The sequence below is a fragment of the Caloenas nicobarica genome, chromosome 1 (genome assembly GCF_036013445.1).
Source record: "Caloenas nicobarica isolate bCalNic1 chromosome 1, bCalNic1.hap1, whole genome shotgun sequence".
NCBI lineage: Eukaryota > Metazoa > Chordata > Aves > Columbiformes > Columbidae > Caloenas > Caloenas nicobarica.
In genome coordinates this window covers 113,589,628-113,606,359 of record NC_088245.1, presented here as the reverse complement: position 1 = coordinate 113,606,359, position 16,732 = coordinate 113,589,628, and the positions used below count along the sequence as shown (strand labels likewise).

At 35.0% G+C, this 16,732-nt stretch overlaps 1 protein-coding gene across 11 annotated transcripts in view; it reads left to right on the top strand.

The window, feature by feature from the left end:
* The window catches only part of DMD (dystrophin), a 1,281,342-nt gene that overhangs the window by 932,117 nt on the left and 332,493 nt on the right, over positions 1 to 16,732 (top strand). For all 11 annotated transcript variants that reach the window (XM_065627016.1, XM_065627025.1, XM_065626998.1 and 8 more), the window contains one exon: positions 2,018 to 2,253. In XM_065627016.1, the coding sequence (XP_065483088.1) occupies positions 2,018 to 2,253 (236 nt within the window). The remainder of the gene's footprint in view (positions 1 to 2,017; positions 2,254 to 16,732) is intronic.

Here is a 16,732-nt window from a genome sequence, read left to right as displayed (position 1 = left end):
GAAAGGAAAAATACAGTATTGCACTTCAGAAATGCAATAACAATATGGATGGGTGCATAAATATATTTAATTGCAGTGTATGCCATTAAAAATCATCATTTCACAGAATTTGCAGGAGTCACTTTTGGTATCATAATATTTCCATTTATTCAGGCTGGATAAATAATGTATATGTTAGTTGATTTGGTAAATTGTTTGTAATCATGCAATATTTTTAATGCTGACAGCATCTTCTGGTGCTTTTACAGTGACAGTCATTTAAATGCTTGTGCACAGCTTTTTTCCTTTTCTGCACTGCTGAAGAGGATAACTGATTCCCCAGTGAAGTAACTCAAAACCTTCCTTGTTAGTGAAAAATAGTTGCTAAATTCCTTGGCAAGATCAGTTAACGTTACTGATTGTTTTAATGTTTCAAGCAGTTCTATGGCCAAACTGTTGAACCCTCGCCTGTTGCTTGAGGCTTCAGAGGGACTCTGCTGAAGTTGTGTGAATGCTGATGCAGAAAACCACCAGAGTCTCAGAAGTACTAGAAAGCAAGAAAAACCTTACTGTGTGTGTGGTGATGCTTTTTTGGTGGTGGTGTTTGGGTTTTTTTTTTGCTTTGCGGTTGTGCTTTTTTTTTTTTTTTCTTTCCCTGTTATACAAACAAAGAAAGAGTGCGGAAAACAGGTTTTTGTTACTCTGTAAGGAGGCAGGGAAAAATGCAAACAAACATCTTGATCCTTAGAAATTTGGTTCTCAATAACCACGTTTTGCAGTTTGATATTAGAAAACGTAGGGTACACTCTACACAGCTTTATTTCAGCTTTCCTGGTTTAGCTCATTTGTTGTGTAGACAGTTGATTCAGAGATTCTATAGCTACTCTAAAGGGTAGTCATTTACACTCTTTTCTAATGATTTAGCACCTCAATGAAGCAACACCACTTGTTCTTGTTTTTTCCCTACTTTTGTATCTTTCTTTTTTGGCTGGACTTCTTAAAAAATGAGAAAAAAACCCTAAATGCAATTAGATGTAGCCTCATCTGCCATAATATTGTGCATAATGAATTGCTTTTGTGTGATTGACTGAAGGGCAAATATACCTATTTGTTTATAGTTTTTAGCCGCCTATTTATAAAAAACAAAAATTGAGAAGTAAAAATCACTCTTGAGATCCTGAATTATTCCATGTTACACGCCTCTCTGTCTGCTGGTAGCTATCTGTGGCATCTGTCATCATTTTTGACTGAAGAGAAAGATACTCTGCTTCAGTGTTGGGTACTTCCCCAATCCAAGCAAGGTATAATGAATATAGTCTTTATAATCCCGCTAACAGAGCAGGAAAGGACACCAAGGAGAAGATGTGGCCATTTTCTCCAAATAGAAGGAAAAAAAAATCCACAGATATACAAATAATAGCACGTAATATTTTCAAGTTACATGGAGGAAAAATCAAGAATTGGCCAAGGCTGAATTTCTTTTTGTGTAAACTCCTATATTGGTCACAGAGTCTATGGGAAATACCTGGTGGTAACAGTAAGTGAGATTATTGGTGAGACAAGTTCACAGCTACAGAGTGACTGTAAACTGTGGAAGAAACATGTTTCTAGATACATGGTCATGCTGTCATACATTTGATATTGCAACCAACTTTTTGCAGTCTTCCTTTAGCCTTAACACATCTGTCCACACTACTAGCTTTTGGAAGATGACTCACGTATAGCAATAGTGACTTTGAGAGTGTGGTTCTCATTACACTGAGATCTTCATTTGTGTTACTAGGTCCCATGGGTCTTTTAAGGATGAAATCAGAATATGCTGAGAATGCTGAATATTAAACATGCACTATAATAGGAATACTGTGGAAAAATGAATTAATATATTATTTTAATTTTAATTTTCATATTGCCAGTAGACATAACATCCAGAAACGAGTTTATTTCTGTGTTACCCTTTCTACTGCATAAATTCTGTTACTGAAATAAACATTTATCATAGTTCATTTATTCAGTAATTCTAGTGTTTTTTTTCTTTCAGTAACTTCTGGTGAAACTGTTGCTGTGGATACACAAACCAGGGTAACCAAGGAAACCACCACCTTCAAACCAGAAATGCCATCTTCTGTGCTTTTAGAGGTTCCAGCCTTGGCTGACTTCAATAAGGCATGGGCAGAACTCACTGACTGGCTTTCTCAACTGGATCGAGAGATAAAATCTCAGAGAGTGATAGTAGGTGACCTTGATGATATCAACGACATGATCATCAAACAAAAGGTATGAGAAACACAGATTTTTCAAGTTGAAAGCCTCATGATCTTTATTCTATATTAAATCATTTCACGAAGGAACACAGGAGAGATGAATGGCTGCAAAACATGCCGTTGTTATTTAAGCTACTTTATCCCATAAACCCAATTATTTGATTAAATGTTAAGATAATTAATTGAGGGGGGGAAAAGTATTTAATAATTTATCTGATATTTAAGAGAGATCTCTTTATCTTTCTACTGCTTGTGCTGACTGTGTCATAAGAGTATGCAAGACAATGGTTGAAATATAAACCTCATGAGAAAGAAGCAATTGTGTAGTAAGCTCCAGGTTGCCATGAGGGAAGATACCATTTCATACCTTTTCCTTTTTTTTGTTGCTTCTGTAATAACTTTCTGAGAGGCTTGTACCCTGCTGATGTTGGGTTATGAAAAGCTCCTCAGTCGTCTTAAAGAACAGCTCATTAATGCAAGTGTTTTGTCAGCAATACTGCATCAGCGTTACTTATCTTTGAAAACATAGAAAAATATGGAAATATATGTGCTAGAGGAAAAAAAAGCTGAACTTTAGCTACTCAGTAGCAATAAAAGTAATTTGGTATTATACAGTTTGAAGGTAATTACCTGGCTTCTAGACTTCACATTCCTCAATATAAAAGATTTGGCTTGCCTGTGCAAAACTTTTCAGTGTTAAATTTCTATTCAGTTCCGTTCTAAACTTGTTTAGGACACTCTGTTGTAAGATTCTCTTCTGCTTCCTCCTCTTCCTCTTAATAAAAAAAATCTATTTATTGTAAGGAAGATATTAACATTCTTGCTCTTCAATTAAAGTAAAAATATGGAGAAATAACGGACACATTTTGCCTAATACCTGTACTATGCAGTTTTATGAGAACATGTATATTAAAATATGCAGCTATCTATTTGTTTTGTCTTGATTAATGATCACAATATTTACTGTGTAGAATTGTGTAATGTTTTATTAATTAAAATAGCTTTAAAATGACATGAGTATATTTTAACAATAACTGATAGTTGCAGTATTGCTTATACAGGACACTAGATTAAAATAACTGGTATGTCATTTGAAAAGGTTGAAGGCCAAAGAAGACTTGTTTGCATGTTGTCTTTTCATCTTTTTCAGAATTGTTTTGGTTTTAAAATTTTATGTTGTCAAATGGATGGTTCAGAATTACGTGGGGTTTTTGCTTATACCTCATTTTAGCATATTATACTGGCAGACAAAATCAATAGCTTGCTTTCTTCTGTAGATCTCTCTAACTTAAATATGAGATCAAATTATTAACTCTTGAAAATATCAGTTGTTATGCATGTTTTAAAATGAACTAGTTTGAATCTGCGTTTCATCTTAACTCAAGGCTAAAATATTTTATTCGCTTAAGCCAGCACCACTACAATCTTACTGTCGCTTCTGTTCCTGGCTGGGTAGCCGTGTCTCTTTTTTTGATCCCATGCTGTGCTGGTAACAAAATCAGCAGGAAAGCTCTTTTTTGTTGTGCTTACCTCTCTAATTGGCTGTGCAACAGAATGTGGCATTTAATATAATCTCTGATGGAATGGACGAATCAATGTCTAAATATAGACTGCAGTTCTGTTAACTGGCTCCCTTTTCTATAATGATCATGTTAATATCACTTAATACATGGAAATTAATGTAATGAAATTTTGATTCTGCCTCTATCACTGGATTATTAGGTGAAATTAGCAGACAGAATTTTCAAAACCGACAAAAAAAATTTAGGTTTCTCAAAAACCACCCCTGCTTCCTAATGTGTAGAGTGTCTGCAGCAGTATGTTAGCTGATGAATCTGGACATGTGGGTACTTGGCTATTCTGAAAGGTCAGACCAGATATGATCTAAGTTGGAAATCCAAAAGTAGTGCTTACCTCCCCAGATCTGTATTTTCTGTAAAATATCACACTCTCTTGTGCTTGTGATTTAAAAGTCATTGAAAGTCACAGTACTGCATTGTGCTCTATTTGGAGAGTTTGTTACATCTCTACAGGGATCTCAGTAAGCTTTAATAGGAGTTCTGTCATAGTATATTGACTTTTTTTTAAAGTTTTTTGACTTTAAGTATAAAATACCGTCTTAACACAGTTGACTACTTCTCTTATAAAAATTCAACATTATAAAGATATGAAAGATATTTTATTATAATGCATCTCTAGTTGCTCACCCAGAATTTAAAACATTTCAAAATGCTAGTCCCATTGGCATCCTACCAAGCTCTTAATGTTTTGGGAGTTTGTTTTCATTTCATGTTTCTTTCAAAACAGAGGGCCACATTTCTAATAAGAAATTGAAATATGAAAGCAAACATTTTAAAAGCAAAGAAATACCATATCCTAGCAAGGTATGCAACAGGACATTTTCCAAATCACTCAGGTAAAAAAAAAAGTGACCTTAAATTGTCCTTTCTTTTACAGTACCATGTAATGTTGTTGAAGCTAAGTCTCTAAGGGCATTTTGGCTAAGTTCGCTTCAATCTGATTGTGTCACAAGATCACAGCCACTAACTCTGTCATACTTTTCCTCCGTAAAAGTTTAAGGCATCATTAGCCCCTACTCGAACTTTGCTTGGAGATGATTACACTGAATTGATACTCTTGAGCGAATAGCATGTACAAAGGTTAATTTTGGAACAAAACAAAACAAAAAAAAGACAACTATTGTAAAAAAGGTTTGTTTTAGTGGCAGCTTCCCTTTAATAAAAGAAAGAATACAACTTAAATTCTCCTAAGTGGTGCATATACTATGTAGTAAAAGGAGCACAGTAAAAGAGTAGCACAATGGCTATTCGTTTCAAACACCTATAGTTACTCTTTCTGTCAAATGAGTGGTATACGTTTCTTTCAAGCAAATTCATTATATATTTTAGTCATCTACGATTGTATATATCTTGTTAAATTTTGTACAACTAAAGACACTAAAAAAGTGTGTGGTAAAGAAATTTAATATTAGCATTAGTGTCATCGATCTTTTCATTAGAGGAAAATGATTATATTTTACTCATCTGCTTGAAGACTTATGTTTTGCAGGATTTGATCCTCAAAGGAATAAATGTAAGACTGGCTGAGAAGAGATACGTATGTTGTTTTTTTAGACAAACTTTAGCTGCAAATAAAGTTCATGGAAAATACTGAGAATATATAATATGCCAAGACGTGTAGCTGAGGGAAACAACAGAATGCACTTTACACCGTTGCTTCATTTCACTGTCCTTCCTTCAAAACAATCAAGATGTTTTATATTTGAAGGTCAGGTTGCGATTCTTCATAAAAGAGAAAATTGTGGACAGAGGAACAGGATGATAAACTACTTTCTGCTACATTATGGAAAAATGGAAACCTCTTCTTACTTTAGATACTAACAAGCCTTTACTCAGAAACTTTGCATTGGCATCATTGGATTTTGGGGAAGGTTTGCAGTGGGAATAGATTTCTACTACAAGCAGTGAACCATGGAGGCTGTGCAAAGCTTGAAGATAAATAACAATGCCATTCAAAGAGATCAAATACTATAATCTCCTTAGATTTTGAATTCTATCCTTGGATTTTGCCAAGGCATGCTCTCCATCCAAATTTTTTGTAACATGTTATTGAAAACATGGCTTTCAGTTATACTGGATAAAAATTGATTTTATTTAGTAAAGTGAATAATAATTATAAGTAATATTACTAATGAATGTGACTGCAAACAATTTTCAATGTCTGCTTATTGGTTCTAAGAGTAAAGGTTGAGTGTGCACTGTTAAGTGCAGTGGAGGGAATTAATCTGAAAAAGTATTTATTTAGAAGGACACCTACAGCCAAGCTAGTTACTGAGACTTTTAAGCAAAGAAGAGAAAAATATACTTTTAGGTAATGATTTGTGTCATCCTGATGTAGTCATCCAAAAGGATTTAGATAACTTTTTTCTACTCAATTAATTTGTCACCGTTCAAAAAGTAGGTTTGATCTTCTGTCAATTATAGAAGTAAACAAAATTGGAATGAAGAGATTGTTTTCACTATTAATTACTGAATTGATTTTTCAGTAGCTGAGGATCTTGTGCAACTGATGACAGTAAAATAACTGTTAAGGAAAAATATTGGTTTATAAACTGTGCAATTGACAGACTTCAGATGAAAGAGTGGGCTTAACTGATGTTCCCCTTGCTTGAGGATTTTTTTACCTGTCCTTTCCCATGGTCGCATACCATGCATTTTAGTATACCATTTTATATTTATACATGCATTTTCATATGCAACCTTACAATTAATATTATGATAGAATAGAAGAATGGGAAGTTTTCCAACATAAGTTTTTGTGGAAAAATAAACATAGTTTATAATTTGTATCTTTTTGTATAATTTTTTGTATAATTTGTATCTGTTCTTACAGAAGCCCCTGTAATTGTCAAATTAAAATTTGTAGCTCTGTGTTATGGAGTATGAATCAGTATAATCTAAATATGCCCAAGTTGAATGAAAATTTGTGGTTACAGTCACAGACATTTGTGCTATAGGTAAGGTGAAGTCCTCAGGCTTTTGGATAGTGTACTTCAAGTTCTACAGAGGTGTGAAGAAGTTTCATATTAGTGACATATGCATGAAAAGACCAACGTAGCACATCTTCTAACGATGTACTCTTGAAGAACATCACAGGAGATTCTACACTTGGAGCTGAAAGTTTTCCAGTTTAGTATTCTGATGTGCTTAAAGGGAGGAGTTCGCTAGTCCAGAATCAAAGTACAGTGTTAGTAAGTTGGGAGCAGACATTCACACTTTCAAAATCAGTCTTCAGGAGCATATTTGCCCCATCCCTCTCTCTGGGCTGTCATGCTGCTTTGAGGGTTGTTTTCAAAGCTTCACATTCTCTAGGATCTTCTGTTTCCATATGAACACACAGCTGCAGATATTCCCTGGGGCAGTGTTGGATCAGGATCACCCAGCTCCCAAAGTAGGGCTGGAGCTGAAACTGATTCTGCAGCATGTTGGAGAGTTCAGTGGCATTTTTGTGGACTTCCTCTGATAGCAGAACCCTACACATGACTTTATGCCTCAAATGGTGTGCAAAACCTCCTTTACCTCTATGAATTTTGCCATAGAATATATTCACTCAGGAGACCCCTATCATTATTTTATGTATATTTCAGAGTGTTATTGTAGTTCTATTTAACATGGGATATCTAGCAGAATTCTTCTTTTATACTGCATCATGCTGTTAGACTTTTAAAAATTAATTCTGATTTATGAGAAGGACAGGAAGGCTGGTTTCAGTTTTTGAAGTGAATAAAAGAAACTAATAAATGAACAGATTTCTAAATATATTAGAAAAAGTTAGAACTACAAGGTTTGTATGCTGAAAGTTTTTAGCTTTTTTATAGAATAGAGGAAAATGAAAAAATGTCTGTCAGCCTTTAAGCTTATTCTGAAAGGGCAGAAAATGCATCAGGATGCTCTAGAGGGCCTGGAAATCTGAGTCTTTAAAGGGAAAGGGGAGAAAAAAAGAAAAAAGAAATTCTATTAATCTGAAAATTAGACCTCAAGGGATATAGAATATGTGTCAAGAGACTTTTTTTTAATACTTTTTTGCACATAAAGACGGCTGATACTTTAAATAGCTTGGCCAGCTCATTACAGTATGTTAGAGAGTATATTTGTTTTCTGCAACAATAAAAAAGCTGTCTAAACACTGTCCTTTGGAAAGTGATTAGCAGCCATCTTCTTATTTCTCTATAATGTCGATCACGAGGATGTGCATAAAAAATTTACTTCTAAGGATCTGATTCTAAACTCATTTAAATAAAAGAGATAGTTTCATCATTTTTCAGTTAGTTTTCAGTCACGCTGTAAATCATCATCCAAACAAAAAATACTTAATACTACAGTTGTGCCTAAAGATAACTTCCTTGTTTGATTTTATTGGCCTATTGTGAAAAAATTTTATTTTTTTTTTCCAATTCTTGCCAAATAAGCTTCTGGGAAAAGTTATAATGATTAGTGCAACTGGCATCCTGTTAGGTTCAGCAGGGAAAGGACAAGAGTATAGGAACTCATTTACATTTGCATGTATATGTGGAGCATTAGAAGTATGTACTTTTCACTAGGGTTGCATTTTTCAATAGCAGTTATATTTTTCTGTATTTCTAAGTCTGACCTGTGTTATAAGTATAAATGATCAGTTCCCTCAACACTGGACCTTACCTGACCTAATCTTTTATCCGAATCAGCCTTTCATTGTGTGCATTTACCTTCCACTAGTATGTGTAACTCGGAGACCTTGTGCATTGGGCCCTCTACAAACATACCATGAGTATAAAAAGACTGTTTAAAGTTATGTGCTGTCCACAGTGTGGACCGTGGGGAAATCCTGCTATGCTAGAAAGTGTAAAAACTGCTTAAACCTTCACAAGCTCTGTGTGCGCTCAGGCAGCAAAAAAAAAAGCCTAACTAGATGCTGGGCTGCATTTAATAGGACCCTAGCCAGCATGTTGGGGGAGGTAACCCTTTAATCAACATCTGTGAGACCTGTGACACTCCAACATCTGGAGCTCTGTGTCTAATTTTGGGCTTCCCAATGTTCAGGAAAAACATGGAGGGAGTCCAGTGCAGGGCCATCCAGGTGGTCAGGTGTGGGAGAACTGGATATATGAGGAGAGACTGAGAGCTGGGCTTGCTCAGCCTGGGAGAGAGCCCTGGAGAGACCTTATTGCTGCCTACAGCTACAAGATGGGAGACTGTACAGAAAACAGAGCCAGACTTTTCTCAAAAGTGTACAGCAAAAGGCTGAGAGGCAACAGACACATGTGGCAGCAAAGGGAATTCTGATGAGGTATTAGGAGAAAAATTGTTCATGATGGGCGTAATGAAACATTGGAACAGGCTGTCCAGAGATGTTGTGGACTCTCCTTCCTTGGAGATATTCAACACAAATCTGGACAGTGCCCTGTGTGACCTGATGTGACTCTAAATTTGGCCCCATTTGAGCAGTAGGTTGGGCAAGATGATCTTGAAAGGTCCCTTCAAACCTAAATTATTCTGTGATTATATATGAATGCTATTCTCAAATGACAAGGTTCTGTGTTGTATACCTTGTCAACGAAAGACACTTTAAAGGAAGGAAAACATGGCTTTATGCCACGTTCGCATCCCTTCCACCTCGGCTGTGATTTACTTTAAGAGCTGGACCAGTCCTAATAAAATTTCAACAAATTATTTAGTTCTAAGTATTCGTGAGGATCTGTTAGGACAGTTACACAAGTTCTAGGGGGCTGTAGTTTTGTATACATATTAATATACGTTGTTAGCAATAGTAACAAGAAAAGCTAAGACTGGCTTTGTTTTTATTCAGAAATTACGGGAAATATAAAAGCATTTTGTTTCTAAATAATGATACAATGTGTAAAATTCTAATCTAGTTGTAATCATAAAATGCAAATTAAAACTAGGGGGAACAATTGTATATTTGTGCACTTTATGTGTGAGGAGATGGAGCTCTTCTTAGAGAAATAAGTTTTCCTCTGTAAGAAAATAAAAACATCAAATCCCAGCAGAGCTTCCTAATGAAGCTGATCTTGAAACACAGTTCTTTTATGTGGAAAACGATCCCAGAATTTTAACTAAAAAAATCTACTATCTTGAAATGTGCCCTATTGGTTTCTCAACGTGGCAAGGGTACTCTGATACTTCTATAAACACTGCTTAATAATAATATGGATTCAGAGATCTGCTGACAGATGGACAATTCCCTCTTGAGGCAGAGCAGCCAGTAGTGTCATTATCATCCTTTTTCATGAAGGGATTGTTTAAAAAAATGGCACTCTGGAATATGTCAAATAACTAGTTTCTAGTGACTTAGTTCTATTGCAGTAAGCGAAATTCTTGGAATTCCTTTTCTCTTTTCCCAGTAGAATACTATAATAGTTTTTTCATACCTAGAGAATCTCTCATGGAGAGTTCTCTGTTGATTTACATGGATGCACTGTTTTACAACACTCATGTGAAGTAATCAAAACAGACATCTAACTCACTAAAGCTCCTGCAAAACATTTAAATTATATGCTATGTAGAGCTGCTTAAAAGTGAAAGGTAGTATTTATAAAAACACCATAAGAGGTATTAAGACATATTTGTTTTCAGGGGCACAGGGGCCCTGAATATTTTTCTCCATTCTCTAACTGTTATACCATTTATTTCTTCATGTGACCCACCACTAGGCATGCATTTTCATTAGATTTAAGGTGGAAAAACAGCAAGTTCCTGTGGTTCTGGAGAGGGAGAGAAGTCATGGGAGAGACAATGGCATGTCTTGAGAAGCTGGTATGATGTGGGACTGAGGAGAGAGGGACACTGTGCTCTGAATTTGCCTGATCTTCACTCTCCTTCTGCCACCTTATCTTCACCTTTGTTGAACACAGCCAGACTCTTTTCTGGTGCCTGGAATCCCCTTTGGCCCATCTCTTCTTCAATATATTCTCCTTTTGATTCTACCAAACTGAATTTTGCATGCAGAAAATGAGGACAAAATATATGATTTTGCATAATACCTCTAACAGCTGATGTCCTTTGTTAATGATGAACAACATGTTGAAGAAACACTAGATTCCAGCATTTCTAGATTCTCTTTTTGCTTCACTAGTTGGGGAGGGTGATAGGAGGGGGTTGTATATTTATATTTTGTTTGGTCTGATATAAAACCAATCCCTCCACTACTGCAAGATAAAAATCTCAAACATTGATATTAGCAGACAACAACTTTACAATGTAAATAGGCAGAATATTATTTTTTTTCAGGTTACTAAGCACTGCAATGAAATCCTACAAAATGACTGAATACATACTGAGCTTGAAATATGAAAGTAATCCCATTAGAAGCAATAAGACTATATGTTTTCCTCAAGAAAGATATTAAAGTATTTTTCTGAATTGAACCAGAGAATTCAGCTCTTCACACAACCAAGGGCTGAAGGAGGACTTAATTAAGAGAAAACTGGTTTTGTAGTGAATGTGGGCCATTTTGCATTACTCAAACCTCCCATCTGTCTCTGTTGCCATCTGATACACTAAGCAAGGTAACAAATCAATTTTCAGAACTGTGTTCTGCTGCTTTTGTGGACCATTGCTCTTACTGAGATAAAACATCAATTTAACTTATTACTGTGGCACTCCTAATGTTCATGTGCATTCTACTGATATTAAAGATTTTGTGCAGCCAAATGTGAGTTTCACACATAGAGGTTCAGTCATGACAGCCAGCTCCCAACTTTCTTTTTCATGCTTCTGGACTTGTCAAATCTTCCAGATGAATTGTTAAACATGGAATTCACACTGGGGTTCACGCAGTTCAAATATTGCAACTATCTGCTCTATTTGCTCAAGAAAAGTTCTCCTGTTAGCCGTTAATATGCAAGTAACTCAGCTGCTGCAGTTATGTGCTATTTACAGAAGTACAGCGTCAGAAAAAATAATGCTTATCCATCTTTTTCTTGAGGGATTATTGTAAAACATCCAATCAGAAATAGATGATAAAAGGTAGGAAGACCATTCAGGGTGACAAAATATGAGCTAAACTGATTCACTGTGCAAGAAAATTGTATAATGTTTACTATTCATTTTTTTGTGCTTAAATAACTGGGCAAGAGCAAGGTATAACTATCCCAAACATGCAGTATAATTTCTTAATAACTACTGATATTGAGCTTTTTGCTGATGTCAGATCTTAAATGTATGCCATAAATTTGTAATAAATGCTCTTTGATCCAGATTATTACAGTGCAATGATAATCTTGGGTAGGTTTCCTTTAAAAAATTGAAGTGGAAGTAATAGAAACAACACTGGAAAGATGCTGGAAAGCAAGAGAATTGAGAGTTGTAATTGTTCAGCATCTCACACATCTGGCCTTACTTGTTGATAACAGGAATGTGGAAATTGCTTAAGAAGAAAAAATACGGAATAATTTAAAACAAAACCAAAAACCTAACCAAAACAAGCAAAAACCCCAAAAGTCTAGGCCTAACAAAATACCAGAGTAGAACAATCTAAACCTATAAATAATTGTAACTGATTTCTGGATGTGTTTTTTTCAATGTAAGCATAAAGAGTTAAAAAAATATAGATCCTATGACTATATGCCCTTTTAAAAAGTACCTCTCCAGCTTTCTTGTAGGCCCCTTTTAAGTACTGAAAGGCTGCTTAGAAGGTTTTCTGAAGCCTTCTTTTCTCCAGGCTTAACAGCCCCAAGTCTCTCCACCTGTCCTCACAGAACAAGTGTTCCATCACTCTGATCATCATCATGGCCCCTCTCCAACAGGTCCATGTCCTTCTAATGTTGGGGGCCCCAGAAGGTAAATTTAAGCATTTCTCTGTCTGTGGGGAGGAATGATGTATTTTGAGCTATTGTGAGTTACTAGAGATGTCTCACTGTGCGTGTCACAGAATCATTTATTCAAACAGACAGCTTTGAAGGTGGCATGGTGTGGGACCTGATCTCAGGGTAAACGTCCAACCTTTTGACATATGTTTGACCATATGAATGGGATTGTTTTCTTTTGTGGTATCTTATCTGTGTGTCTTAAATTCCTACTGTGCATCATGATCAGCACTGATAGCATTTTTAAGTGTTCTTATAAACCCTTCTACCTCTTCATATGTGGCCCATATGGCATAATATTTCCATGATGAAAAGTGGTATATTTGGCACATTCCTATAATGACATTCAGATGCAGGAGTCAGTTCTGACAAAAGTGATTGTGTTTTGCAGAGAAATAACAGTGCATCAGAACCCATAAAAATTATTAGGTCATTTGCTCATAGTGTGATTTTAAGTGGAGCTTTTTTCATTCCCAGACCTGTCATGAAAGCATGTGATAAAGAACAAGAATATAGAATCTAGAGAATCAAATGATATCTGTGGGTACTAGCTGATAACTCTAAGAGCACCAACGTACTGAGTCAGTTAATAAAATCAACTGTATCAGCCATTTGTATTTTGTAAATATTCCTTGACTAATAAAATAAAGTAAATAAAATTAATAAGTTTAGTATTAATTTACTAAAGAGCATATCTCATGCAGGCTGGTTCAAGTCAGGGAGAAGTGCTTTGGAGGCAGCAGAAGCTGAAGTGGGGATGGGCGCAGCAAAGTGGCCCTTCTGAGCCATGACTGTAAGGTGTATCATACCATATTGTGCTTCATATTATGAACTCAGAAATAGCACTTCAGATTAGTTATACTAAACTACTTTTCCTAGAGCTATACACACCTGCAATAACAATCCAGAACAGATATTGTTGATAGGATCAATTTAGAGACAGAAGGGTTTACAAGAAAAGAATTGCTGGGGGTTTGTGCATTTGAATTATAATACTGATAAAGTATATGTGGATGAAAAAAATTGTATATTTATAAGTGGCTTCAATCAAGACTTAGAACATTGTTCCAAATTGGGGAAAAAGTTGGTGAAATTATCTCACAGGTCTTACGGCCATGGTTAAGAGAAGTGATGGACAAAATGTAAGTGGAGAGTAAAGGGTAGGAAGAACAGTGCAATTGTTAAACTGGAAAAGTTCGGAAGGCTGTTAGTTTATCTCCTTTAAGGCATAGTTGTATAAAGCTCCACGTTGATGAAGTACAAAAATTCAGTTGAGGAGAAAAAGTTGTAAGATAGAAATGCTCTTGTTTTTATGTAGTGAATTTATGCAAATTTAATGTCAGTAAGTTTCCCTTCCCGCTCCTTCCCCTCTTCCTGCTAGACTGCAGAAGTTTTTAGGTCAAACATCACTCACCTTCCGAGAACAATGTCCAACAAGTATCTTTCTTTCAAACTTTCTAGCTAAATATGGTGAGATTAAGGAAAATCTTGCATGTTGAAACTTCTATTCAATCATATTGGTTTATTTGTATGTTAGTTTCTGGTTTGTATTAAAGTATTTTCCTGTATTTCTGTCAAGGTGAGAATTCATATATTTTTTCAATTATAAGGTTTTTTTTCTATGAATTAAATAATTTTGTATGGCTCTAATTATTAGAATGATTTATACATAACCCAGAATTGTCAGTGGAATCTAAGAAAATTGTGCACCTGACTTTTAATTTCCTTGGGTGCTCATTACCCAGTTCCTTTTTAATTCTTTCATTAGGCAATCTTAAAATCACGAGTCTTAATTAAAAGAACACAAAAGCCTTTGGAGACCTCTTAGTGTAGAATACAAAGCATATATTTTTTTCTTATGAGAAAACTGGGGAGTTTTCACTGTAGGATTCACAGAAAATGTGTTCTCTTGATTTCATGTTTTACCATATGCCTATTTCTGAAGTGCACGGACTATATGGTCATTGTTAGACTTTGCTGTAGGATTGATGTTCAGGGATTCTATTTAACAATATGTGGTATAAATGATTCTTCAGCCTGTTTTGAATGATGGGTAAGCTGCCATTAGGTTATCGTTTTCAAGTTTCTCTCCTTCTACTGCCATTGAATAATGAGACTTTTTCACTGTAATTATAATTTCTAGCACCAAAAAATATGCATAAATAGCAGATTATATTTTTAAAACTATCTCAGAAAGAAAAAGAATGAACAGCAGGACTCATTTTCTGTTCCATGTACATCAAAAGAATTGTAATGGATTATTAAAAATAATGTGAAAACAAGCACTTTTTCACAATACTCAACAGAAAATGATGATCTTTTCCTTTTAATGTTTTGCTACTGATTCTTCTCCCTGGAGACATTCTGACTTTGTTTCAGTCCATCTCTGTATTTTATTTTCCTTTCTTTTCCAAAGATATTTGGATGTTCCCTATGAGGGATGTACTCTGAGGAAGGTGACACAGCATAGAGGATTCCCGCTCCTGTAAGAGTTTTTCATAGCACACTGTTGTTGGGCAGCACTGTGCTGTCTGTCTGCTAGTATTCTGGTTAGGGAAAGAAAAAAAATCTAATTGGGAAGAGATTTATTGAAATAATTCAGAAATAACTGCTAGGCAGCATGAAGGTTAAGTGTTAGAACTAGGTTTTAGTTCTTATTTTATAGTTTGCACTGAAGTAAAGTAAGCTCAGATAGGAATAACTACACGTTTTATCAGAGCAATTTATTTCTATTAAAATTGATAAGAACTATTTTAAAAAAATACTTTCAGATAAAGTCAAGTGTCCACATCAAAGTGGAAAGCTACTTTTCATAAGATATTCAGTGAGAAATGTAAGATTTAATGGACACAGTCACAATTCTATCCCCTCTAATGCCAGCCTTCCAGGAAAGTACCGTTACAAGTAGTTTCTGAAATATTCCAGTATACTACTTAATATTTGTTAATATTCAGTTTTCTCTCTCTCAATTAAATTATTTCATTGGTCTTAAATGTCTTTTAAAAGTGCAGGCATTTGTGTATGTCCGTTCGTCTATGTTTTCATGAGGAAATCTAGGCTATGTGCAGAGAGTGATCCAGGTTAAAAATTGCAACTTTTGCAATACCATAATTGTTAAAGTTTAAATTTCACTTTCTTAGTTTGGTATGGTCTAATGCAAGAAATTCTCTCACTTAAAAATAATGACACAAAAAAATAATCCCCCAAATATTTTTTTAAATTAAGCTTTCCATGACATAAATATGGTTAAATTTACACTCCTATTTCAATTTACAATTCAGAGAAAACTCAGTACTTTGGAATTGTTTGTGAAAACATAGAAATTGTTTTCATTTGTTTTGTTATTTTAACAAGAGAATGGAAGAGGCAAGGCCAAAAGAGAAATAAATATGTCAAGACACTGTGTGTACAGCATTTTACAAGAAAATGAGAAAAAAACAACAACAAAAAAGGTGTTCCCAGATATTTTCATCTGCGTTTACATATCATATGTTGCTGAGCACAACATGTACAAAAAGGAAACCAAATGTATTCATTCAGAACATACTTGAAATTCTGCTGGTTTACATACTTATTTTCTCTGAAAAAGTAGGATAATAACATCTAACAAATCATACATTTAATTTTATCACCCAAATGCAGAGATTTTTATTATCCTTGTCATACTTTCTGCAGTATTCTTATTTACCTTTGATACCTGTCAGTTTTGGTCACCTGTATACTATGAAGATTTGCTACATGAGCTGTTAGGGAAGAAACTTGTAAACTGTGCAGGGCAGGAATCCTGTTTTCATATCTCTTTACAAATTATTTAGACACTGCTGATTCTATTGAAAAAAAAAAAACAAACACAAAACCAAAACAGCAACCCACAAACAAACAAAACCCCCCCACGCTTTACTTGTGTTGATCATATTTCAGCTTCAATACAAGTTCTTGGCATATCTCACTGAGCAATGACAAAATAATTCATAATTCTTATTCTTAGAGACAAAATTGGGGCAGATTGTAGCAGAAGAGATTGTACGTTTCTTGCTACTGAAATGTTACACGTTATCTCAGATTTCCAAACCATTTAACCATTTGGCCATCAAAGAACAGACCGTAA